This window comes from Calidris pugnax, unplaced genomic scaffold, assembly GCF_001431845.1.
Source record: "Calidris pugnax isolate Ruff unplaced genomic scaffold, ASM143184v1 scaffold19, whole genome shotgun sequence".
In the NCBI taxonomy this organism is placed as follows: Eukaryota; Metazoa; Chordata; class Aves; order Charadriiformes; family Scolopacidae; genus Calidris; species Calidris pugnax.
Window position 1 is genome coordinate 3,053,238 of NW_015090775.1, and position 26,566 is coordinate 3,079,803.

At 38.6% G+C, this 26,566-nt stretch overlaps 1 protein-coding gene across 1 annotated transcript in view; it reads right to left on the minus strand.

The window, feature by feature from the left end:
• Positions 1 to 26,566, minus strand: part of PLXDC2 (plexin domain containing 2) — a 378,234-nt gene that overhangs the window by 159,767 nt on the left and 191,901 nt on the right. Inside the window, exon 2 of the mRNA XM_014946652.1 lies at positions 13,829 to 14,040. Within this exon, the coding sequence (XP_014802138.1) occupies positions 13,829 to 13,909 (81 nt within the window). The 5' untranslated portion in view covers positions 13,910 to 14,040. The remainder of the gene's footprint in view (positions 1 to 13,828; positions 14,041 to 26,566) is intronic.

Genomic DNA, 26,566 nt, shown 5'->3' on the forward strand with positions numbered 1-26,566 from the left:
AACTTGCACTTACTTCATCTACTTAGGGATCCAAACTGGGGAGCCAAATTTCACCTTCAATTTCAAAATTAACTACAACTGAAAAAGAAGACCACCTCTACAGACTCCACTCTACTGTCATGAATATCACAGTAGCCTATTATTTTATATGAGTTCATATACATTATTTGAGCAGTATATAGATATGTACCACCCTTAACTGAATGTAAGACACAAACTTCTGCACTGTATTTAAGAGACATGACTTTGATTTCTAAGGTGAGGGTGTAACATCAAATGTTCTATTTTCATTTTATTGGGAAAAAAAAAAAAACAAACCCAAAAGTTAAACTGATTTCTCACATTACTATAATTGCAATCCAGCTGTATAGCACATTTTTCAACAGAATGAAAATTCTCAGAAATAAATTGCTATTTAATTCAACACGCAGTCATCAATTGCGCAACTCTAAGAATTGGGGCTTTGTTTTCTAAACAAATAGGGACATTTGGAGCACTTGCTTATAACTATGGAAGGAAGATGCCACAAATGTCCTTGCTAAACTTGCAATCAACCACTGTGCCAGCCAGTCTGTTTTACCCCCACAAACGAGCACCCACTAGGTTGCTGACTTGTGGATGCCACTTTGTTGGCCCACTCCCAGACACTGGAGCCAGATTATGTCTGTTCTAGCCCTGAAAGGCACTTTTCCTCTCACAGACCAGGAACAAGGCATCCATGCTTTGTGTGAGGCAGGAATAACCTGAGAAAGCTGCTTGTTTTGCTGTTAGTACCACAGCAAAAGGGGAATACTTCTGAGAGATCGTGGCATTTTATCCCTCAGTGCCTTTTACTGCTCTACCTATATGAGATCAGACAGTAGACTTTCCATCTGCAGTTTCCTCCCCTTTGCACTTCTTTTGCTGCTAAGCCTACAGAAAGAATCCTCTAAGAGAGTGATACTTTCATTTATTTAAAAATTTTAATAGGAACTCCCAAAAAGTCAGCTTGACTGAAGCGAACCTCCAGTAACCCTGTCACATCTCTTTAATTCTGTTAAATGTTGTGCTGCTAAGAAGTCTGGTAAATATGTGAAAGTTTGCTGTTCTTTTTGTTTTTCTCCCCGTTATTCACACTGCAATTTTACTGCAGACTCTCCCAAATCTCCATTGCCAATTTTGTGTTCTATAAATACATATACTGTTTTCTTACTGATGCTCTGTGAAAAGCTAGACATGCTGCACACAAATGCCTACCAGTGTTACAGAAGACAAAAAATATCTATTATTTTCATTACTTGTTAATTTTTGCTATGTGTATGAAATACTACAGCTATTAGAACTGTTTCATCAGCATTTTCTTTAGCAGTTGATTTAGTTGGCATTTTGGAAGGACAAATGGACATTTTACAAATGGAACTTTATTAACTCTGATCCCCATCTTGATACAAGTTTTGAGCTTTGGCCCCATTTATTCTCTTTGAGAAGTCTGTATAACCTCACACAACCACAATGAAAACTGGGCATTGACTTTTTGATAGATCCCGAAAGTTCCAAGTTATAATTACTAAGTTTACACACAGACAAAGGAAGTGTCTGACCAAATCTGACACAACGTACCCATCTGTTACATGCCAAGTTGTTACTGTTTTGGGATAACAGATAATTGACTCTCCCATATTACAAAAAAAATGAAAGATTTTCAGAGTGGCAGAGAGTAATCCATCAATGTCAGCAGGATTCCTCCAGCTTTGAAATTCTATCCCTAAGGATTGGTGTTATCCAAACTAGAATTACGTGGCTTAGCGTAACAACTTTTTTCTCACCTGCCCAAGTTCCCCCACACTAAGGGCTCAGTAATGTATTCCCACTCACTCCCTGCTCCACATCAGCTACGTACAATTTTCTGCATGCTGTGAAATTATCTTGCAGTTAGTTTTGGAGGGGCTGGAGTGAGCATCATCCTCTGCTTTTTGCATGACTGGCTCAGTCCAAGCCTCCCTCCCTCCCTCCCTCATCAGGGTGCTCCGGGGTGAAGGTGGTGAAGAGCGTCAGAAGGAAAAGTGGCTGGAAAGGAGAGAACTTCACGGAACTTCAAGGACATGGACCAGCTGGAACAGGTGCAGCGGAGGGCCACGAAGATGATCAGAGGGATGGAGCACCTCTCCTATGAAGACAGGCTGAGGGAGCTGGGGTTGTCCAGCCTGGAGAAGAGAAGGCTCCGGGGAGACCTTATAGCAGCCTTTCAATATCTGAAGGGAGCTACAGGAGAGCTGGGGAGGGACTCTTTGCCAGGAAGGGTAATGACAGGACAAGGGGAAACAGTTTTAAATTGGAAGAAAAAAGATTCAGATTAGATATCAGATTAGATATACTATGAGGGTGGTGAGACACTGGAAGAGGTTGCCCAGGGAAGTTGTGGCTGCCCCATCCCTGGAGGGGTTCAAGGCCAGGCTGGATGGGGCCTTGAGCAACCTGGTCTGGTGGGAGGTGTCCCTGCCCAGGGCAGGGGGGTTGGAACTCAATGATCTTTGAGGTCCCTTCCAACCCAAACCATTCTATGATTCTATGATTCACAGCCACGCTAATATTCAGCTTTCACCAGCTGAATCTATTTTCAGCCCTTGCTTCTGCAAGCAAGGGCTGAGGCATGTATGACTGAAATAATTAATTCAGAAAGAAAGCACAAGGTCTGTTGTTGCTACTGCTTGTAGCTCTTTTCAGTCATGAGTTCAGCGATTCTGGAATAACTGTAATGTGCTTCAGGAACTTAGAGATGAAGAGGGATATGGAAATGTAAAATATTATCATCAGGAAAATTCAAAGGCTGATGCCATTAAGTTCTGAATCCCCTTGCTATATATCTCCGTCCCTGCTATAAAAATTCATTATCATCAGCATGTTAAATTAAATGCCTTATGCTCCAACATAGCTAAGCATGTGGAAATGAACTCAGGATTACCACGGAGAACTGCAAATTCCTTTACTTAGGAGTGGAAAAACTTGTTTTTAATCCTCCTCAATTTTAAAAGACATAGAGAATGAATCTCACTTCCAGTCTTCACCATTTCCTTTTTCAGCTATATTCGAGGCATAAGCACCACTTGAATTTAGGTTGAGAATAATGGCAATGTCGACAGGCTCACTGCTACAACACTTCCTGCAGAGCTGGTAATGAATTCAATCCAGCTGAAGACTGCAGCAAGACCCAGTGAAAGTGTCAAGATTACTTTGATTTAAGTAAGCAATTAATAAATTCTATACAAAAAGATATACGAGTCTTTTGTCTAGCTTACCATTTTGCAGCTGAAAGCCTGAAAAAGCAAGACAGTGATAGATCAGTCTGCTGGCCAGCTAGAAAGGGTGACATCACTGGTGGAAAACTCAGCTGGACAAGTGGAAAGAAGTGAGTAAATTAATGATTGTCCCAGATTCTAATTCTAGTTGCAGGTGACACACTGTTTGGTGTGATTTAGTGAGAGTAGAGGACTAGGATGTTTTGTGTGTGACCTATGCTGCTTCCAGACCAATTCACTTTCTGGCTTTTCTTTATAGCAATTAAAATAATCAAGTAGATACTGGATTTAGCAATAATTTACAGAAATTCATTTAGGATGTCATCCGAAGCAGTGTGTTATTTGAGAAAATCCAAATACTTGCCCTAACATCACATAAAGAAGTAAGGAAAATTTATTTCCCTTGACTCTGAAAAAAGGAGACTTGATTTTTTTGAAAATTACATTTGAAATTACATTCGCCATCTCCAAAGTAACAAGCTAATTCTCTAAAATAAGCACTTGAAAAGTGTGAATAAAAATATTTAAAATAACGATAACAACCTTTTCAGAAAAGTTTAATAAAAGTTTAAAAACACTGCAAAAAACTTATACATCTTAGCCTCCAATTACAATATCATTTAGCAGCAAATTTTAGTTATCTTACAACAAAAAGTATCACACCTAAATATTCTGCTACATAGGAAAGGAAAAGATGGTTTCAGTGCAACTCCAGCATATCCCAAGGCTGTTCCTCCAGTTCATCCTAAATCTCTGTTGTAACTTTCAAGCTTCTAACTGTGAAAACAATAATATGATATTTAACTTAGTGAGCGGACACTAATAAGAGCACAAGAACAGCTGTACTCTCTTAGGCCAAACATCCTTTTAGTCTGGTCCCCAGAACTGACCAGGAATGATGCCTAGGAAGGGTAAAGGATCCGGGGCAAGCTGGTAATTCCCCATTTTAACTAGGTTCCAGTGATCTGCTTTTCAGGAACTTCCTTCGTGTTTAATAATCCTTGACAAATTTCTGTTCCATGGGTTTGTCTAATTTTGTAAATTTTGGCATCCACAATGTTCAGTGTCAGCGAGCTCCAGAGCTTTCACAGTTTAACGACGCGCAGTAGAGAGGAATCACATGGGACACTTGTTTAATCCTCTAGAGCATTACAGAAACAACCGAGTGTGAAAGCACACAGCCAAACAGACTTCTGGGCTTAATTTACACTGGCTAAAAATCAGCAAGGCAACTTTGTTTTAAATACAACTGAACATGAAATGGTCTAAGGCAGCACAAGGGCCTGAAATGGCAGAGCGCCTGATGTAATACCACCTTCAGCTCTAATACCACATTTTTTAGTCACATTAGTTTTAGCCATGGCAATGACAGTATACTTCAGCTATACTAAATGACCTAAGGTTAATTGAAGACTGGGAAAAATATTTGCATGCCTACAGGAGGAGGCATGCAAATTTCCCCCCACCTTGAATGAATGCTTTAAGTACACCAAAAAAAAATAATCACCTGATGTAGTGATTATTAACCTTGAACATGAAATGACTATACTTCCCTAAAATTAAAGATAAGAATGAATGCAACTTTTGTTATGATGAAGATTTTACAAGTACACCAGGTAAGCTGCAGCTATGTGATTAAATCGGTTAAAGTGGATTTCTTCACTTAGAACTTAAAGTGACCTTAAAACAAAAATTGCTGTTTCCCTTACTTTGGGCAAAGGCTTAATAATATAGCCTATGCTCTGTTCCCAAAAGGAAGTGACAAAAGAAAGCAGGCATCAAAGACAAATATTACTGTCTCTTCATTTCTTTGGGGTTATTTTCACATTGCCTTTTTCCAAAGTTTCCTAAATTCTCTAAAGAATCAGTGAACTGCAGTGACAAATCCGTGTTGTGCAAAGCTTCGTTCCTCCTCAGTTATATGTCAAATGTTTTAATGCAAATAAAAATTAAAAACCTAAAATCTGGTTAAACCTTTTTACTGAATATGCATTACTTCAATACTTTATAATCCACATTAAAATGTGACTATGCTTTAACAAAAATTCTGTCATGATGCAGAGATTAATAGCATCCCTGAGTTTATTACACTAAAGGAGTCTATAAAAATGTTGTCTATGGAATTCATTCTTGCATTGCTGAGGATCACTAAAAGGGAAAGCAAGTTACAAACACTATTTAAGCAAAATATTTAAACTACAAATTGAAAAGCTAAACAATCTGGCAACTCTACACAGATAATTAAAGGCTCTAAGAGATGGCAAGTCAGAAAACAGATTTTTGAAGTAAAGCACATCTCTCATAGCTTGGGATGAAGAAAGAGAATAGAAACACTCATTAAAATTGTATGATAATAAGGATTTTTTCTTAAATGCAGAAGACTCTTCTCAGTAACTTGGAGGGACTATGGTTTCAGAATACAGTGCCAGTAACACCACTCTCTGTTTCTAAGGTCTTCAGATCCAACTGGCATCCCATTTTCATTGGGATGAAAAAAAAAAAAGGAATTAAACAGAGGCAGGCTTGGCCAAACTGAGAACTTACTATGCAACTGATATTGTTTAGTTTTGAGGCTTCAATTATGCAAGGCTTGGCCAAACTGAGAGCTTACTATGCAACTCATATTGTTTAGTTTTGAGGCTTCAATTATGCATGGACAAGTTTTTCCACTTTTAATACAGTGCCTTAGAGCAGTAATCACAGCAGTGCCTTATCATTTGTCCCGAGTGAAATTTAATCTTAACTGGTTTGGTTTATTTTTCTTCTTCTTCTTCTTCTTTTCAAGACTTGCAGTAAGAACACAGCAGTGGGCACACTGACACGGCTGTCAGTAGCTGAGAGTAATTGCTCTCAAATCCCAAGGGCTATAAAACTCAATCCCTTCTGTTGTTTTTGCCAGTCAGAATCAGACATCTTCACTTCTGTGAGTGACTGGGACTGATAAGAGAGAAGCCTTCTGGACAGAAACTCTTGGAGAAAATGTGAAATTCAGCAACAGATTGTTGCCACTAGGGAATCCACTGGTGGTGTTCTGATAGGGGCAAGACACTTTTCAGGTATAAACTACAGGAATTGCTAAAATTTACATTTCAAACGACATCTAGAGAAACTAAAGGAGAGAAAAAGGTAGAAGGGTGTCTTCAGTTAGCAACAACTTTATTTTGGTTAAAAGCAATACACAGCAGGAGATATTAGTGAGATCCACAGGAATAAACAAATCACTACCTAAAATATAAATTTCTTTTGCACTGATATAGCCACAATTTTCTATGCTCACAAGTACTATGTTGGGAGGAGTGGAGAAAGCGAGATACAGTTAAGTTTGATTTGATTTAGCATGCTGTTTCTCACTTGTAACTGAATCTTTTCCTGTCATACAGTTGCAATCATTCATCCTGTTCTAAGACTTTATATGAAAAATTATGTTTTTCTTACTCTTTTCATGGTGCAAAGTAATAAAACCTTACTGCTAGCATTGCTGGCACCCAGCTCAAGCCTGACTATGATTTAATCTATTATTTTATTGCTGGATTTCTGTTTGCTATTGGAAGCTGGTGAAAGACTCTTGTTTTGATGTAGTATCTCTACACAGTGGAAACACACTCGAAAGTAATTCACAAATCCCAAAGTTACTTGGCAAAGTTTGTCATCCTCTGCTGATGCAAGCTATAGATCAGAGAGTGCTCCATCTCAATTTCTCTGTATTTTACTTTTCAGTGTTTCAGGTAGAAGACTTTAAATGTTTGGCTTTGTGACCCTTGGGAAGAAAAACTTCAAATTCGAGCTCTCCTTAAGCACTATGAATTAACCATCTTTTATAAATGGAAGTTTCCCCTAGGAAGGCAAAAGTTTAAATCCTTAATTACCAAACATAAAGCCAGACTACAGAGAAAACCACAGAAAGAATAAACTAGTAATATGTCTTTAAAAATAAAAGCTAAATACCAACAAAACCCCAAGAAGTTGTCACTTGAAGTTTCTCTAAGCTATGCCTTAGCCATGGATGCTCCTGTCTTCAGAGAGACACTCTTTGATTCTGTCATTTGCCATGCAGCCAAGAAGCCAATTCAGTTGCACTACATCACTACTTTGGGGTTGACCTTGCAGTTAATTTGGGCTGCTGAGAACGTATTTCTCCACCTGTAGAAAGAATAAAAGAAGTTATGCTATACTACTAACATGTCTTTAAAAATAAAAGCTAAAAACCAACAATACCCCAAGAAGTTGTCACTTGAAGTTTCTCTCAGAAAGAATAAACTAGTAATATGTCTTTAAAAATAAAAGCTAAATACCAACAAAACCCCAAGAAGTTGTCACTTGAAGTTTCTCTAAGCTATGCCTTAGCCATGGATGCTCCTGTCTTCAGAGAGACACTCTTTGATTCTGTCATTTGCCATGCAGCCAAGAAGCCAATTCAGTTGCACTACATCACTACTTTGGGGTTGACCTTGCAGTTAATTTGGGCTGCTGAGAACGTATTTCTCCACCTGTTCCAAGGCTATCTGCTTTGGGGATTTCTCTAGGACTGTAACACTTGTGCCCACCTGTACAAGATGGGATCTCACCCTTTTTAGGCCTGTCCCTTATCAGAGCTTGCTCACTCTCTCTGGCCACGTTACGTAGTGAGAATGAAACTTTAATAAACCACTTACAGAGTATGGCCATAGACTTACACGTTCTCCCTCCACTGTATTTGGGCTCTAAAGTACCAATTGCAGATAAAGCAAATGGGACCAATCTCCATCCCAGGGAACCTATTTGTATTTAGAACATTCTGGTCCCTAACTGCTGCATTATAATAAACCTACTAAACAAGGAGAAGAGAGGACTATTTTAAAGATTCTCACACTTTATAATAAAGTGTTTATGATTACCATTTGTTATACATTAGTTTCACCTTATAGCCTTCAGCTTGCTACCAGTCTCCAGAAATACCACAAATGCTACATGCATAGAAGATCTAGCTTGGAGCAGAAACCTGTTCTTCTTGTCCTTCGCCTTTTGCTTGGTGTTTCCAGTTTTGTGGGTTTGTGCTGCCACAACACTGCACCTGTGGAACACAGATTTCCTATTCTCCAGCAACACAGCGGGACTTGGAGGTCTTGTCTTCTCCTTCCCACAGCCCTGCTCATTTCTGAAGGTCTTCCACATGAAATGGCTACAGCCATTGCTTCTGCTAGTCTCTGCAATGCCATTCAACTTCCAGAGTCCAGTTCAAGAGAATATCTTTTTTCAAAAAAGCACCTGAATATGCCCACTCTTTTGCATGAGTTCTGTCCAGAATCACAGTGCCAAAGAAATGGAGGAGACAAAACAGAGCTGTGAAAAGAGACAGCAAATGTCCTGGAGTCCCTAGTGGCTGCTGCTCCAGCTGTTGGACCAGAGAGACAGCATGTCTAAAGAGAATTTGGACATTATCATCCTTCCTACAAATAGGAGTATATCCACCCTAGATACTGCAAAGATGTGAAAAACTGACCTACAATGCACTTCCTATAACTGTTCACAAAGGCCTGAACTTCACATTGCACTCAAGTTGATCGTAAAGAGCCCATGGATTAGGGCTGATTGGATACCCAGGATGGTGCTGCTGTGAAGTTACAGAACAACTCCCAGTAACTCCAATGGGAAAACATAAATGAAAGGTTCCATTACTTTAAAATATCAAGAAAAGCCAGGGGAACTAAGCTTTGCTCCACACAAGTTGATTTTATTATTTTTCCACATTATGACTGTACAGATTTGATAACACAGGAAATATTTAGAGTTATTTCTGCATACTGCCTTCCCTTTTGTCCTTGGTTGGTTTTGGGGTTTTTTTGGGGAAGGGGTGTGAGTTTGGTTTGGTTTTTCAAAGTGGAATAGCAAGTAAACTTATCATTATAACAAAGAGCAGAAAACAAGTGAAAATTAAAGCTATGTTCAACTTTGTTAGCCTTCCAGTAAAAGAAGTCTCCCATCTTTGCATGGCAAACCCAAGCAAATACTTTAGAAAGAAACAGTATCTCTGATGGAGAGATGTTTTAATTCTGTAGCATCATTAAATATGAGTGGCAGGTCATACTCATTCTCCACATTTTCTTCAGCAAAAACTGCAACACACACAGCAGAAGGGTTTCAAAAATCAATATGCTCTCCAACCTGCAGAAGACTTTGCAACATATGGATTCTTCTGCTGTTAATATCTGTTGTACTCTTTACGCCCTCTACAAAGCTGGGCATCAAGATTTTTTTGGTAAAATGCCTGTGTGGTGTTGTAGGGATTTACAACAAAATCCAATAATGTGTAAAACCACAACTCTGTTATCTTATTGTGCTGGGAAGACTTTAGAAAAAGAGAGGGTTGCGACTGAACACAAAACCTGAATTCAATAAACTCAGTAAGGGTGATGTACTTTTCAGGTTAAAAAGCTATAATGCCATTAATACATCAGGAAAGATGGCCCTGGAAAGATACCATTCTATGTATGTCCATTTGCAAGCATTTTTTCCTCAGTGTTGCCACATGTGAATGTTAGAGGGGGAGCTCTAACCCATTTTGCTTCATAAGAGCTTGGAACTCAACTCAATGGAGACACTGAGGATCTACTGTTAAGCCATGGGAAGATCAGCTACATGAACTTTCCTGTATTTGAGACATCTTCCCCTGCTAAAATAATTAGAAGGATTAATCTGTGTCATGCCTGAGTGAATTTCTACAAGTATGGCCAGATGAAGCTTACAAGGGGCAAGAAACAAATCATAAAATCAACCTGCAATTCAAAAATATAGTTTACCAACTAGCAACTCCCCTAAGCTATGCCTTAGCCATGGATGCTCCTGTCTTCAGAGAGACACTCTTTGATTCTGTCATTTGCCATGCAGCCAAGAAGCCAATTCAGTTGCACTACATCACTACTTTGGGGTTGACCTTGCAGTTAATTTGGACTGCTGAGAACGTATTTCTCCACCCATGCCAAGGCTATCTGCTTTGGGGATTTCTCTAGGACTGTAACACTTGTGCCCACCTGTACAAGATGGGATCTCACCCTTTTTAGGCCTGTCCCTTATCAGAGCTTGCTCACTCTCTCTGGCCACGTTACGTAGTGAGAATGAAACTTTAATAAACCACTTACAGAGTATGGCCATAGACTTACACGTTCTCCCTCCACTGTATTTGGGCTCTAACGTACCAATTGCAGATAAAGCAAATGGGACCAATCTCCATCCCAGGGAACCTATTTGTATTTATAACATTCCGGTCCCTAACTGCTACGTTAAAATAAACCTACTAAACAAGGAGAAGAGAGGACTATTTTAAAGATTCTCACACTTTATAATAAAGTGTTTATGATTACCATTTGTTATACATTAGTTTCACCTTATAGTCTTCAGCTTGCTACCAGTCTCCAGAAATACCACAAATGCTACATGCATAGAAGATCTAGCTTGGAGCAGAAACCTGTTCTTCTTGTCCTTCGCCTTTTGCTTGGTGTTTCCAGTTTTGTGGGTTTGTGCTGCCACAACACTGCACCTGTGGAACACAGATTTCCTATTCTCCAGCAACACAGCGGGACTTGGAGGTCTTGTCTTCTCCTTCCCACAGCCCTGCTCATTTCTGAAGGTCTTCCACATGAAATGGCTACAGCCATTGCTTCTGCTAGTCTCTGCAATGCCATTCAACTTCCAGAGTCCAGTTCAAGAGAATATCTTTTTTCAAAAAAGCACCTGAATATGCCCACTCTTTTGCATGAGTTCTGTCCAGAATCACAGTGCCAAAGAAATGGAGGAGACAAAACAGAGCTGTGAAAAGAGACAGCAAATGTCCTGGAGTCCCTAGTGGCTGCTGCTCCAGCTGTTGGACCAGAGAGACAGCATGTCTAAAGAGAATTTGGACATTATCATCCTTCCTACAAATAGGAGTATATCCACCCTAGATACTGCAAAGATGTGAAAAACTGACCTACAATGCACTTCCTATAACTGTTCACAAAGGCCTGAACTTCACATTGCACTCAAGTTGATCGTAAAGAGCCCATGGATTAGGGCTGATTGGATACCCAGGATGGTGCTGCTGTGAAGTTACAGAACAACTCCCAGTAACTCCAATGGGAAAACATAAATGAAAGGTTCCATTACTTTAAAATATCAAGAAAAGCCAGGGGAACTAAGCTTTGCTCCACACAAGTTGATTTTATTATTTTTCCACATTATGACTGTACAGATTTGATAACACAGGAAATATTTAGAGTTATTTCTGCATACTGCCTTCCCTTTTGTCCTTGGTTGGTTTTGGGGTTTTTTTGGGGAAGGGGTGTGAGTTTGGTTTGGTTTTTCAAAGTGGAATAGCAAGTAAACTTATCATTATAACAAAGAGCAGAAAACAAGTGAAAATTAAAGCTATGTTCAACTTTGTTAGCCTTCCAGTAAAAGAAGTCTCCCATCTTTGCATGGCAAACCCAAGCAAATACTTTAGAAAGAAACAGTATCTCTGATGGAGAGATGTTTTAATTCTGTAGCATCATTAAATATGAGTGGCAGGTCATACTCATTCTCCACATTTTCTTCAGCAAGAACTGCAACACACACAGCAGAAGGGTTTCAAAAATCAATATGCTCTCCAACCTGCAGAAGACTTTGCAACATATGGATTCTTCTGCTGTTAATATCTGTTGTACTCTTCACGCCCTCTACAAAGCTGGGCATCAAGATTTTTTTGGTAAAATGCCTGTGTGGTGTTGTAGGGATTTACAACAAAATCCAATAATGTGTAAAACCACAACTCTGTTATCTTATTGTGCTGGGAAGACTTTAGAAAAAGAGAGGGTTGCGACTGAACACAAAACCTGAATTCAATAAACTCAGTAAGGGTGATGTACTTTTCAGGTTAAAAAGCTATAATGCCATTAATACATCAGGAAAGATGGCCCTGGAAAGATACCATTCTATGTATGTCCATTTGCAAGCATTTTTTCCTCAGTGTTGCCATATGTGACTGCTAGAGGGGGAGCTCTGACCCATTTTGCTGCGTAAGAGCTTGGAACTCAACTCAATGGAGACACTGAGGATCTACTGTTAAGCCATGGAAAGATCAGCTACATGAACTTTCCTGTATTTGAGACATCTTCCCCTGCTAAAATAATTAGAAGGATTAATCTGTGTCATGCCTGAGTGAATTTCTACAAGTATGGCCAGATGAAGCTTACAAGGGGCAAGAAACAAATCATAAAATCAACCTGCAATTCAAAAATATAGTTTACCAACTAGCAACTCCCATGTTTATGCAAGAGGAAACATAATTAGCACTGTGCAAGCTGGGAAGCTTAAAAACCAACAAACAAAAAACACACCTCTTAGAAAGCATTATTATTTTTTAACTCATGCTGTAGAAACACCATTATCTCTACAGATGAGTTTTGTATTACTTTGCATTTGTTATTGTGTAAGATAACAATACAAAATCTGAAAGCTGTTTTGTTTGTCTGAAAGTGAGCTCCTCAGAACTAAAAATAAATAGCAATGTTGCTTTGGAAGCAGGATTAAAGACTCAAAATGCTAAGTGCAGCTTATTTCAAGATGCATTTTATAGAAAAAATAGGATGTAGATTTTATTATTAAGAAAAACTCAAACCTAATACTTAAAAAAACCCAAACAAAAACCCAGTAAAAATACAATGATTATAATATTAAACCTTGCTATCTGTTTATAAAGACAAAATCAATTCAGCCAGTGTGCTCGTGTAGAACCACTAAGATAAAACAGCAGAAAAGAAGAATTCCCACAGATCAAGTGGAGACATATTGAACCAGTCAATCACAACATAACACTATAGTCAATTTTTGCTTTCCCTACACTACTTGGAACTGAGGGTGGCTTTAAAGACAGAACTGGTGTTCACTTGGATTTACATTATGTCCATATGAGTGCCACCTGGCAGCTAAAGGTTTTTGAACAAGCAGTAAGAGATTGAATGAAACCATAAAACAGAGAGAATGTAATAGGATTTCATTGAGTTGGATTTGATCTATGTTATTCTTCTTTGGAAGTTCAACAATCAAATAGTATAGGCAAATTCTTTTAATGACCAACCTGGATTTTTTTTTCCAATTTTTTATTTCTCTAGGGTTTTTTCCCCTTCACATCTGGATATCACTCTCCATAAGTACCAGGCAAAATTTCACAAATGGAAATGTTTACCCAGACTTTTAAGAAATAGTTTTGGGTTTGGGTTTTTTTGTTGTTGTTGCTGTTGTTTTGCTTTTTTTAATACTACTTCATTTTCCAGTTCTCCAGCAATAAGTAATATAACATGGGACTTCCAATTACTGTTTTCCAGCAGAGAGGCAAACATCCTCAAAAGACTGTCTTCAAAAGTCAGACAGGATGGGCTCCAGCCCCAGAACAAGAGAAAGAGCTGACTTCCAAGTGCTGACAGGGTCCCAGATACAAAGACCACAAGGTTCTCTTCCCCATCAATGTTTCAATACACTGAAGTAAATGTCTTCATCTTTTTTACTTGTCCAAAATCAAAGATAACAAATTGAATAAAAGAATAAATAAAATCAATTTCTACCTCAATCTGTGTGGTGTTGTCATGTCCCTCTTCAAGCAGCAGGTCTGTGAAACCCCCTGGCTCAGCAGAATCCTGCCCCATGCTGGCTCTGTTGGTATCAACTGATTTGAGAGACTCTGAGTGTCTTCTCCACCTGTGGCTGCTTACATGTGAATCCACTAGCACATTGCCTTCCACGTGAGGGAAGCTCTGAACAACTTCATAAAACACACCTGTTTAACCAAAAAAAAAAAAAAAAAAAAAAAAAAAAAGAACAAAAAATAAGTGAGTGGAACTTTGGTTTACTAATCGTAACTGAAAACTTAAGAATAGTAATCTTTTAATAAATGTTTTGAACCACTGTATAGCATAGCTAATTATATGTCTGATAAAGCTTCTACAACAACATAAAAGCTTAAAAGAATGGATAACATATGATACTTCTGCAAGACTCAAGAATTTGGACTAGGCTTTGTACAATCCTCTAAACATCCCAAATGTTTTATTTTCCTGCTTATTTTATGTCTGGGAAAATTTTTCCCTGTAACTTTTGTAACTTTAATGCTTGCCTACCCATAGGTGTCACCTTTCAAAATAAAATAAATCTAAGAAAAAAATCACTGAGTGATATAACAAAACAAAAAGTAGAAGAGGCAGAGATAAGTGAGTGGAACTTTGGTTTACTAATCGTAACTGAAAACTTAAGAATAGTAATCTTTTAATAAATGTTTTGAACCACTATATAGCATAGCTAATTATATGTCTGATAAAGCTTCTACAACAACATAAAAGCTTAAAAGAATGGATAACATATGATACTTCTGCAAGACTCAAGAATTTGGACTAGGCTTTGTACAATCCTCTAAACATCCCAAATGTTTTATTTTCCTGCTTATTTTATGTCTGGGAAAATTTTTCCCTGTAACTTTTGTAACTTTAATGCTTGCCTACCCATAGGTGTCACCTTTCAAAATAAAATAAGTCTAAGAAAAAATCACTTAGTGAGATAACAAAACAAAAAGTAGAAGAGGCAGAGAAACACTTGTACGGACTTAGCTTTTGCTACTGATTTTATGTAGAAAGAGCTTGGAAGCCATGGTGAAAGACAGCCAAATAAACATTGTGAGAGGCATGAAACATCTATTCCAGTGTAAAAATAAAACTGCCCCATTGTATAAGTGATAAATGCAAATGATGCGTGAAGTCTACAGACCCCCACTCTGTCCCCTGCAAACGGTGAGCAGTTGGGTGGTGTGTTTAACATATTCCTTTGGACTTTATTCATGCTTATTCACAACTTTTTCATGCTAGTAAAACTATCACCAGGGCAAAACCATAAATTCTTCAGTAGTTTCCAGTTTGCCCAATTGAAAAGCCAATCAAAGTATTTTTTGTTAATTTGTGTCAGTTAACACCATCAACAGGGGGTAGACTAATTTTGCATATTTTGCACTAAAAGCATGTGCTTTTTGTACTGTCTTTGGGTCTAAAAGGAGTGGTAGAGGGGTTCTTTGTGCTTTCCATGGAAGAAGAGGATCTTGTTCAAAAAAACAGAACTGTGAGGTTCCAAATGAACTTTGGAGAGAAGTGGGAAAGTAAAAGAAAAACACAGAGAGAAAGGAAAGACTGGTAAATAAATTATTTGTAGAAATATTTCCATTTCTTCTGTTTGGCAGAAGCAAAGGAAGGCACCACTTTCAAGGTCCTTATTGAGCACCGCATATGTTGTCTAGGTACAGAAGAATTGGAAAGTAGGAAATTACCTATCAGAGGCTTAAATAAGAAGTAATATATTATGCATCATAGCAGGAACAGGTATATGAGCCATGGATATAGGAGAATCTGCCAGACATTGCTCCTGACAGATCAGAAAGAGTTAGAGTACAGAAACAGTCTCTAATACGATTTAGGCTCTGTGTGATTCTATTTTTCTATCAAATTCCCCCAAATCTACTAAACTTATTTCCTACGCTATTTGATCACTCTCAACCACACTGAAATTAATGTAAGCTGAAGGTGCTTTGTCACCTAGAGAAATCAGAATTTAACAGAGGTGCAAAATAAGCAATCTCAGGCCATAACTTTCCTCAAAACCGAAGTCATCGGACTTCTTTTATTTCAATTGGTGGCTTTTTGATACCTGTTTCCTTGCATTTCTTACAAAGCCTTAGGACACTTGTCTTCAGCAAATTGCCACCGCGCCGACTGCTTTATCAAGCCATCGGCTGCCAGATGCAGAGGGACAGCTCAGCAGACAAACTAACTTATTCCTACGCAGTCTTTATCAAAATCTATCCAAAGCTGCCCTCCCTGCTTTAGCTTGAAGGCACTCGCCACGCAGTTATGGGGATCAGGGCACCAGAAAGCTGACAGACACAGCAAACGTCTCAGATACAATCACGGATGGGCACTTTCTGCCTGTGATATGCAAAGCCTGAAGCTGGAGCTGTGGAGGCAACGTTTGCCCCCCTCATTGCAGCCGGGTCTGGGGCACCAAGGCAGCTCAGCACCTTCTGGGAGACACATCCTGCCTCATGGGGATCCCAGGACCTCACTCCCTTCTTCTCGAGCATCTTCCCTGCCTGCCCTTGGTGACTCAAACCCCACACTCAGAGAGGCAAAAAGCAAACTTACCCTCATTTTGCACCCCCACTGCAGCCTACTCTACTCTTTTTATGGCCAACAATCAACACAGTGAGGCACTCACTGAAATCTTAAATCCTGTTCACCTCAGGCTGAGCCTTGTCTCTAAAGGAAAGCAATTACACTTTGTTTTCCCACATGCTGAATAGAAATGCATATGGTTTCTAAGCATTAAGGTGTTGTAACATAAACTGCTTTTAAAAATAATAATAACATAGTGCTGCAAAGAAATTTACTGGTAGGATTAAAAGCATGGATTGATGAAGTTTTCAGTTTAAAACTATTCTTTGGGTATTTTTCACCATTATCCATGAAAGCGTCTACCAATGTTACCACTAGACTAATTGACTGTCCTGGATTGGCAGAGGTGGGATACTGAAGCTAAAGCATGAGATAAAGTCTGGATGTGCTTTCAGGGAATAAAGACAGATATTTACTGTAGGCTTCCTCCTTCCCTACACCTTTTCCTTAAGCTACTGGGGATGGAGAGATGATGGGGGCTGGCCAGACCAGCTCTGATCCAGCGGTCTCTGGTTTACACAGACACATCTCTAATGCTGAGAAAGTGACAAAGAAAACTTTTTTTAAAGCGAGCTGAACAGGTTTCTTTTTTTCTCTTCCTTTTATGCAAATATCATTGAAATAAGTAATTCATATAAATTCTCAGATAATTGAAAGATAAATTAATTTTCAAGTTCTAAACACAGGCAGCTCATGAAGAAAAAGCATTCAGAGACCTAAAATTCCAATACTTTACAAGTTAGAACTATTTCATGTTTCTGGTTGAAGTCTCTGTGTAGCTAATAAATCACATAAAAGGCATCTGAGAGGAAATGTACCAAAGTATTATACTCTTATCTTTTAGATCTCGGAGCTTGCACCTAATTAACACTGAATGAGAACATGTCATTCAAATCAATTGGAAAGCAGCCAAACGCTGTAATATCTGATTAATTATAAAATCATAATATTGGCAAACACAGATGAGTAGCAACTTGTTCAACCTGTATGAACAGAGACTCGGAACTATAATAAGCCTTCAAATTAGTTAAAATTGGAATTACCGTTTTCAACTGATATTTTTATGCGCAAATCTCCGTGTTATATATAGTCCTGTCAATGGCATGGAAACACCTCACTGTGAAGGTCTATAGAGCTGATATTGTACTGTAGTATTTTGGAAGCAGTAAAAAAAGACTACGGGACTTTCTAATGAACATGCAACTCAGCTGGTGTTTTGATCTGATCTTTAATCTTTTGTCCTTGAAGTTTTCATAAAATTGGCAACAAAAACCATTATGACTGGAGCTCCTTTCCCCTGTTAGCTAGGTTAAAATTTAAGATTTCAACTCTGTGCTGAATAAAGCTAGAAAGGCAGTGGTATGTGGGCGAGGGAAACAAATCTATAAAAAGCTTTCAGTGCTCTGAGATGATTTGGAGTTAATGACTGATTGTTGGCAAGTTCAGGAAAATCTTGTCGCGCTTGGCCAGTTCAACCCTTTGTAGTTGATGTGATTGATCAGAATTACCACCAAAGGCTTCCAGGGAATAGGGGCCTCATTCACACAAGCTGGAAAGACAAATGCTGAATATTTAGAGAGGAGACTGAGGAAGGGGAATGGGTGAAAACTACAAACAGGCTCACTTCTGCTCACATTAGCACAGGTGCTTCAAATTTCCTTCTCTACAGGTTTACATGCTCACAGGAAAAAGACTTCTAAAAGATTTGGCATCTATTGCCTAAACTACCATGTTTAGGATAATAGTTTTTTGACTACCTTAGCCTACATTTTAATAAGTACTAGAAAAGCTTTTAAACTGTATTAGGCTAATCTGATGCAGGACACACAACTGAGACCTGTATCTTCTCGCACATCAGGACCTGAATTTTGAGGTGGCTCCGCTAGCCTGAGGTTTTGGGCAGGAAGATGTGTGTCCTTTACTACAAAATACACAGAACTGCTTAACGCTGATGTCATTAACATAAATCAATGCTGAAAATGGAGAACAGCTGAACATGTAGAGAAGTTTGTCTACTTCAATATTGTGAATTATGCAAGCAGCTCTTATAGATTGGAAGTGTGGATTCGGCTATACAAGAAAGATGTGCTGAAAGGGAAGAAGCCACCTGAGGACAGTGGGGGCACAGGTTCTCTGCTTTGCCAAGCCTGTCCTCAAACAGAAAAGGGAAAAAGTCTAAGTAAATAAAACCAAAATGAAACAGCAGAGCTTGACAAGTAAGACAGGTCTGATTTAGCAGGTCTGCGTAAGGCTTTATTTAGAATGAAGATCTAGCTCTCACTTAAAAAGAAAAAAAGAAGCATTCAAAATTTTATGGACACCAATGTAACTAAAGGGGAAAGAAACCCCATTTTGAAACAAAAAAGGCAAATAGGTAAATCATCTACCACTCATTCAAATGTTTTTGTTTTTTTCCCCTTTTACATGAGGTCAAACAGAGGTTGCGGAACGTTTCAGCACATCAGAATTTCAGAATTGCATTTCTGAAAAACATGTTAATTACATTTCATGATTGCACATATTTAGGCGAACTCTGCAATTTGACTAATTTCATAAATGCACCATAATCAACAAGATTTTTTTTTGAAAGCCCAGAAATACACATTGAAACCTCTATTCAAAACATTGCTTGTGAGATACAGTATTATCTTTCTAAATCTGCCACAGCCCAAAAGCCAGCAAAATGAAACAGCAAATGCACAAATTTATTCATCAAGAAACTGAGAATGCCATCATACTCTTTAACTTAAGTAACTTTTTATAGCCTATCTCATGAATCTTTATTTCTACTATGAGCATTTTATTAGTAAAGTTGCAAAACCAACAAATGTTGGTGGAAGATATGAATACTGTACCCATGAAGAGATAGACTTCAAAACATAAACGTTTTGAATCCTTTAAAAGGATTCTCCAACTAGAGTGTTTATATACTGAATGCTCAACATCACAGCAAAATCAATCATACTTCTCATAAGAAGAAGAAATTCCAGTTTAAATTATCTTTTCCTATGAATAGCTCAACACAATAGAGACTTCTTTTTCTGCTGGACCTGATTCATGGGACTAGGACCCATTCCATGTTTCTGACCTTAATTTAGGAAAGAAATAACAGATATGCTTGACTTTTGATATGTCCATGATAATGATAGGATAAATTTCTTTACAACTCATAAATAACACGATTTGTAACAACTACCCTGCACTGACAATGCCTACCAGTTTGGATCATGATTTTGAAATCATTTTCTTTTAAAGCTTGGCTGAGATTGCTAAAATAATTTTAATATTATGTATGAATATGATGCTTAGGATGATGCTATGTTCACCAAGCAGGGGATGAGAATTTGTGTGAACTGCAAAGGGAGTCAGAGGTTAACGATAATAAAATACTGAATGATTGCAGGTTATGACCACAGCACTGCCCCTGAATTGTATGCTCAGAACAAAAAATATCTCAAATAAGGTCTCAAATAACAACACCATCTTGATGAATGTTTTTCTTGCAATTATACTATAAACAGCTGCTAAGAGTCGTGTCTAATATGGAGTTAGTATTGATAATAATGACTATTATAGCAGGGAAATAACATAACCGGGAATTTGCTTACATGTACCTTTTATCCACAACATGAATTTAGACTTTTCCCTTCTGAGTATCTTTCTATTCAAAAATTATTTTTCACCACTACAAGTGATCCCAAAGAGCATAGCATCACTTTTCTAGAGCTTTATCAAAACTATAACTGCTTCGAGACTGGGTTTTTTTTTGTTTTGTTTTGGGCTTAGTTTTTGAGTTTGGTTTTCTTTTTTTTTTTTAATTGTCTAATTTACTTTCATTTTGCAATTATTTTTATAATCATACTGGTAAATTAAAACGGTATCAGTAAAGTCAGTAGTCTGAGTCTACTGGTTGCTTTGTTTAGTGTGCATCAACACCGAGGAAATATTGTCTAATTCCAGCTTCACTCATGCTCTCCAGCTACATAAACACAATAATTTAACATGCAAGTTGGACTTATAAGCAATCTGATTAGAGCTTCATAATGTATTATGGATTTGTTTTCCTTCTCTTCCTGTCATTTCCACTTGGGGACCAGGACCTAAGTTTATTGCTAACAGGACAGATGCAGAATGAAAAGGAAAAAAAAAAAAGACAACTCATGGCTCAAAGGCAGCTTTGAAGTCTTGAAGATGCTGGGTAATAAGAGAAGGGAGAGTTTTGGTCAGTAAACAATGATATCAGTCATCATCAAAAACCTAACGAGTATCAAGATTCTGAAGCCTCTATATTAAGAAGAAGATTTTAAAAGGAAAAAAAAAAAGAAGAGATGTCTTATCATTTATGACCCTAATTTTTTTATTCACACAATCTAAATAGATTTAAGTTGCTTTCACAACTGAGGTTTAAATAAGAGTGACAAGAGTCCAGGGAACACCAGTGGTAACAACAGTGGAAGGCATATAACATTTCTCAGCTACTAGGCTCTTACATCTCATGCACATCTGCATCCTACAGGCACAGACCTTTTGCATTACTTTTGGAACAGTAAAAACACAATTATGTTTACGTTAACAAGGCAGAGTATAATCCTTTATTGCAATCCTCCACTTTCTGAGACAGGGAGACAAAAATCACTTTAAAGGAAGCCACAGAAAATGAAGATGGAATTGATTCTGATTGAGCCTTTCCTTACAAAAGAAGAAGCTCTAATAGGCTTGGATATCCAGCCATGGCAAATTCAATTTGAGTACTAGTCAGCCTCCCTATTAACAAAAGAAAATAAGAAAAACAGAGTTGTGTAGTTCTGATTTAATATAAAACTCTGCAGAGGTACTGTTATTAATGTGCTGTTTTCCAGAGCTTTCAGGTGGATCAGGTCAGAGAGCTAGACCTCATGGAACCCACAAGCAAATTCAAACCCATGCTATTAGTGCCTATCTAAACTCAGTATACAATGCACAATGGAAATAGCTTCTCCAGTTGAAAAACGATAGTTTTCTTTCTCCTTAAGTTTTTCTTGTCTCAGCTGCTGCAACTTCAGTATAGCTTCTCTTCACATAGCTTTGGTTTTTGGTATGCATACAACCAATTTTTAACACTGGCCTTCAAACACCTTTTCAGCTGGAGAGCCCTGAAAATTTCCTAGTAGTAGATTTAATTAAAATTTTCCAGTTGTAGAGTCAAGCCTACTCTTCCAAGTTCTTGTTTTCCTCTTCACTCCAGGTCACAATTTTGCATTATAGAAGGGAAGCCTGACTCTCTAATCTCACCTGACTAACAGAAAAGAGGTGCTTCCTCATACATTAAACACTGCTGAGATTCTTCCTTTCAGCCTTTTACCTTCAGCTACCCAGATTCAGCAAGGTTAACACCACACAATGTTTGCACACCATACAAATAGGTTTCATATTCACATTTCCAGTAGCACTTCCAATAATTATTAGTCATGCAGATATCCAGTGTACCTAGACGATTATTTATCACATACCATTTCCACTTAAAGCAAAAGGAATCAGCTATAATGTTGTTGTGCCCCTGGCACACAAGTCAAAATATTTGTAATTGTATTTTCTTGTGGATTATATAGTTACAGCATAGAAAAGCAGGAAGTTAATGTGTTTTAAATCATCTGAGGTTTTCTGATTAACCATCGCAGCAATAATGTCAAAATGTTGATTCATGTGTAATTTATACATCTTCTATCCAAACCACATTATATCAGAAACCCTCACTAAGCCATAAAATTATTTGTTTAGAAAGCAACAAAAAAATACAGAATTCAACAAAAAATACGAGAAATGGAAATCTTTCTATAATATTCTATTTATATGCAAATTCTTGCTTTTCCAACCCAGACTGAAAGGTTTTCCAGGGAATACTAATACCAACTCCACCCTGTTTAAACGTATTGGACAAAAGTTTATAAAAGCTTTCTTCTAGTCAATAACTGGATTACAGTACAATATCCAACGTCAGACACTAGCATTTAGGGCTGTATCCAGTGTGCCCACCTCGCAGTTCCAATTTGAAAGCATCTTTCCTTTCCCTGAAGGATCTAGCAAACCCGTGCACTAGAAGAACCCAAGGAGGAACCCCATGGTAGGTCAGCTTCTCCTCTAGATCCAGGCTTAACCAGAATGAGCGAGCAACCCTTTCAGCGAGAAGACGTGCACAGATAGGTAGATGATGACATGGAGTTAAAAAGTTAGATGGACAATTTTGCAGTCATATCATTAGGACTAATTTCTGTTTCTAGGCAGCAGAGAAAAGCGTACAAAAATGAACTCGATATTCACAATTTGAACTGCACCGAACATCTGGAAGGAACTCCTTTTGCATGACTTGTCAAGGGAGAAGACAGCAAATATCTTTGCTGTCTTCTGTATGTACTGAATGTACTTCTGGATGTACTGAACCGTGTTAGCTGGGCTAATTTATGCCCTTCCCAGCAGTCAGTGGCAAATGCAGCTTTGGTAGAAGGATTATCTTCAGGTTTAGCCCAAGGAAAAGCCAGAGGCTATGACAGATGCAAGCCCATCTCAAAGTGCAGACAGCACTAGTCTTTTTGTAGTGTGCAGAGGCAAAGAGCAGCAATTCCAGGGACACCTCTCTGGTCATAACAACATGGGTTAGCTCTCCATGGGCCTGTCACTCACTGGGGCTGGGGTGGCATCAGAGGGTAATTGGCTTCCTGGGTAGCCCTGTCAGGCTGACTTCTGAGCCAGGCAGAAAGGATCACTGTCAGCATCCACACCAAAGGCAGCCACGCTGGGTTTGGTGGCTCAAGCAAAGAGAGACAGACAGGAAAACAAAAGCTCACGTATCAACACAGGGGAGCTACACACACATACATGTACGTGCAGCAGCATCTCACAAGCAGAGATTAAAATCTGAGCCACCCGGCACAGTGGAAATAAGAGAAAAAAGGCAGCACAATACCTCATCTGGTACAACAAACCCTGACAGACACACAGAATCAGGGAATTGTCAGAGTTGGAAGGGACCTTCTAGAGCCCATCCAGCCCAACTCCCCTGCCAAAGCAGGGCTGCCCAGAGCACATCACTCAGGAGCTGGGCTTGAAGGTCTCCAGAGAAGGGGACTCCACACCCTCCCTGGGCAGCCTGTCCCAGGGCTCTGCCACCCTCACCCCAAAGAAGTTCTTCCTCACATTGGAGTGGAACTTCCCATGGTCCAGCTTGTGCCCGTTGCCTCTCGTCCTGTCACTGGGAACCACCGAAGAGTCCATCTCCACCCTCCTTCAACCCACCCTTTAGATCCTTGGAAGCATTAATAAGGTCTCCCCTCAGCCTTCTCTTCTCCAGGCTGAAGAGCCCCAGCTCTCTCAGCCTTTCCTCACCAGGGAGATGCTCCAATCCCTCCATCATCTCTGTTGCCCTACGCTGGACTCTCTCCAGCAGTTCCCTGTCTCTCTTGAACTCTCTTGAATGGACCAAGGTTTTCCTCTCCTCTCGTGTCAGAAGTGCCCAACAGACTTTACTCACCTTGTTAACAGGTCTGTCTGTTAAACCAGGACAAACTCAAGGAGTTTGGGAGTGAGCCCCTTACTCACTCCTAACTCATTTCTTACTGAGTCTGTGGGAGGGGGCCAAAATACAGCTTCCATCACGTGTGCCACCACTCAGAGCTCCAAGCCACCTGGTAACCTTCAAACAGGGCAGACCACGCAATGTAACCCTGGCAGAACTGAAACACAGCACATTTCTCCTGCTCTGTCCTCAGTTTCCTCTGCCCCCCCTTCCTCAGGAGCAGAAAGGAAGCGGTTTGCGGTATTAGACGTTTCTCAGAGCTGAGGATTTGGAAAGCTGGAAAATGAGCAAGCAATTACTGTTGCCCAGAAATGCATAGCAGGGAATGCAATAGTATCTGACATTATAAAAGCTGAATAAAAAAGCTGCATGAGTTTTCTTCCACTGTGCTGGTAAAGGAAAGATTTCGAAGATGGGAAGGCTAAAATTTACAACTGTTTGTGGAGACATAACTTGGGCTTTCTTTCAGCTCAATGCTAAAATTCATAAAGTGATTTCAGGCAGAGCTTAAAATTTAAACCCCCTCATTTTCATTATGGATTAAATAAGGAAATTTTATATCTTCTTCCATTTTCTGCACATGAAGGTTTCCCACACCAACAATGATTCAGGATTTAGAAAGATTATACCAGCTCCAAGTAAGTAGATGGATCATTTGTGGAATTAATGAATTCATTTAATAAAAAGTGAAGGCTTAGTGCCAGAAGTCACTACACTGTGGTGTCAAGATAGGGTTTTCATAAAATGGCCTGCAAAAAGTAAAAGTAGCAAATTGGCACATTCCAACATGGAATTGCTCCAAGGGTCAGAAAAAATAAAGATGGTCTCACTGGGCTTATATGGTGGGGTTACTTGTTCAGGTCAGCAATTACCGAGAAATACACTTAAGGTTACTACTTTAAAATTCTCAAGATATTTTTGACCTAATTTTCTTGGCTTTAAAGATACACTGAATTATGCTTACTATGTTTTATTCTTGAGGTTTTTTCTGTAGAGATGGGATGGTAAAGAAATGACAATGAGAGGTTTTTTAGAAGATGAGTTATTAGCTTGTTTTAACTTCTCTTCACCCTCAACCTGCAATTGCTGTTGAACTTAAATTTTTCTATATGTTTACCCATGTCCCACGTTTCTTTAAAATGAACTTTAAAAACTTCAAAAACATGATATCTTGCCTTCCATTTTTATCCATATGCATTAAGTTGGTATTTTCAGGCCTTCTGAAAACATAATAATGATTCTAAACAATAAGGGCTCCAGGCTGGCCCGCTGCAGTAAGTCAGTACAGTAGACATGGCCCTCTGCAAGACCAGACACTAGAGAAGTCAGAACTTTCAACTTTCTAGGAAGCACAGGAGAAAACTAAGTAACTATAGTAAATACATATGGTGTAGAGAAGGATTCTATAAAAAGAATCAAAAGCATACTGTGAAGGCCTGGGTTACTTTATTTTTTATAGTACATTTTTGCATTATAGCTCAATGGCAGAACAGTTCAATGGATGCTTCATTTTTGCTATCTGTAAGATTCAGATAATGATACTGGCTTTCTCTCTTAAATATATACTGTGTTACTCATGACAAGCACTAGATAATAGCTATGTACTATTTTATTATTGAAATGCCATTGTTTATGTCTTCCAGACTCTCTATAACTGTGCAGGGGCAAGCTATTTTCTGTTTTATCAAATGAAGATTAAATTTTTCACTGAAATTAGAATGGGTCTAAATGCCTTCAGCTTCTTTTCAGGAAAATTTCTCATTTTAGCTTCATCAGGAGATCTGCTGAAGAAAAACATCATGTTTCTAGCACACTGATGGGAGGAAATTAGAGCGGAGATTGTTCTGAAGCTCTGGCACAAAATCTGCATTGCTAGACTTGATGTGGGAACAAAAAAATAAATAAATCATACATTAAGGAGGAATTGTTATAGATATGTTTTTAGAGTCAAAGAACAGCTGTATTAAAGCTATCAAGAAACAGAGACATAAAAATAAGAATTAAGCCAGTTAGAGACATGAATGATGGAAAGACATTATTTGTTTGGCAGAAAAGAAATAATCCATTTGAAAATGGGCAGAGATACTGGGGAAACAGAAGAGAAAATATTGTATCAATCTTGAAACTTGTCAAAGCAATGAAATTATCTAGCAAATGTTTAATTGCACTGCCTGACATTTGGAGCCTTGAATATTGCCTCTCTCATCTCCCAAAAGACAGACAAACTAGTACTGTGGACTGTGCAGACAGGGGGAGTAGAATGGAGGAAAGGCACGTTTTCACAGTTTTTAACTAACAAACAGGACTGGAAGGATTCAACTCCTATAGAGGGGTTCGAGAATTTACAAATAAAGTATATTTTTTGTTATATATCACATTTCACACTGTTTACATGCATTTCCACTGCATTTAAATAAAATGAGGGAACTGCATTGCTGACACATCCACTTTTAATACATGCAACTTACGTGGAACTTAGCTATTTTGATAGACGTTTTCTGGGAAAAGACAGAATAAATGTGTTGGGGTTTTTTTTCATTATACAC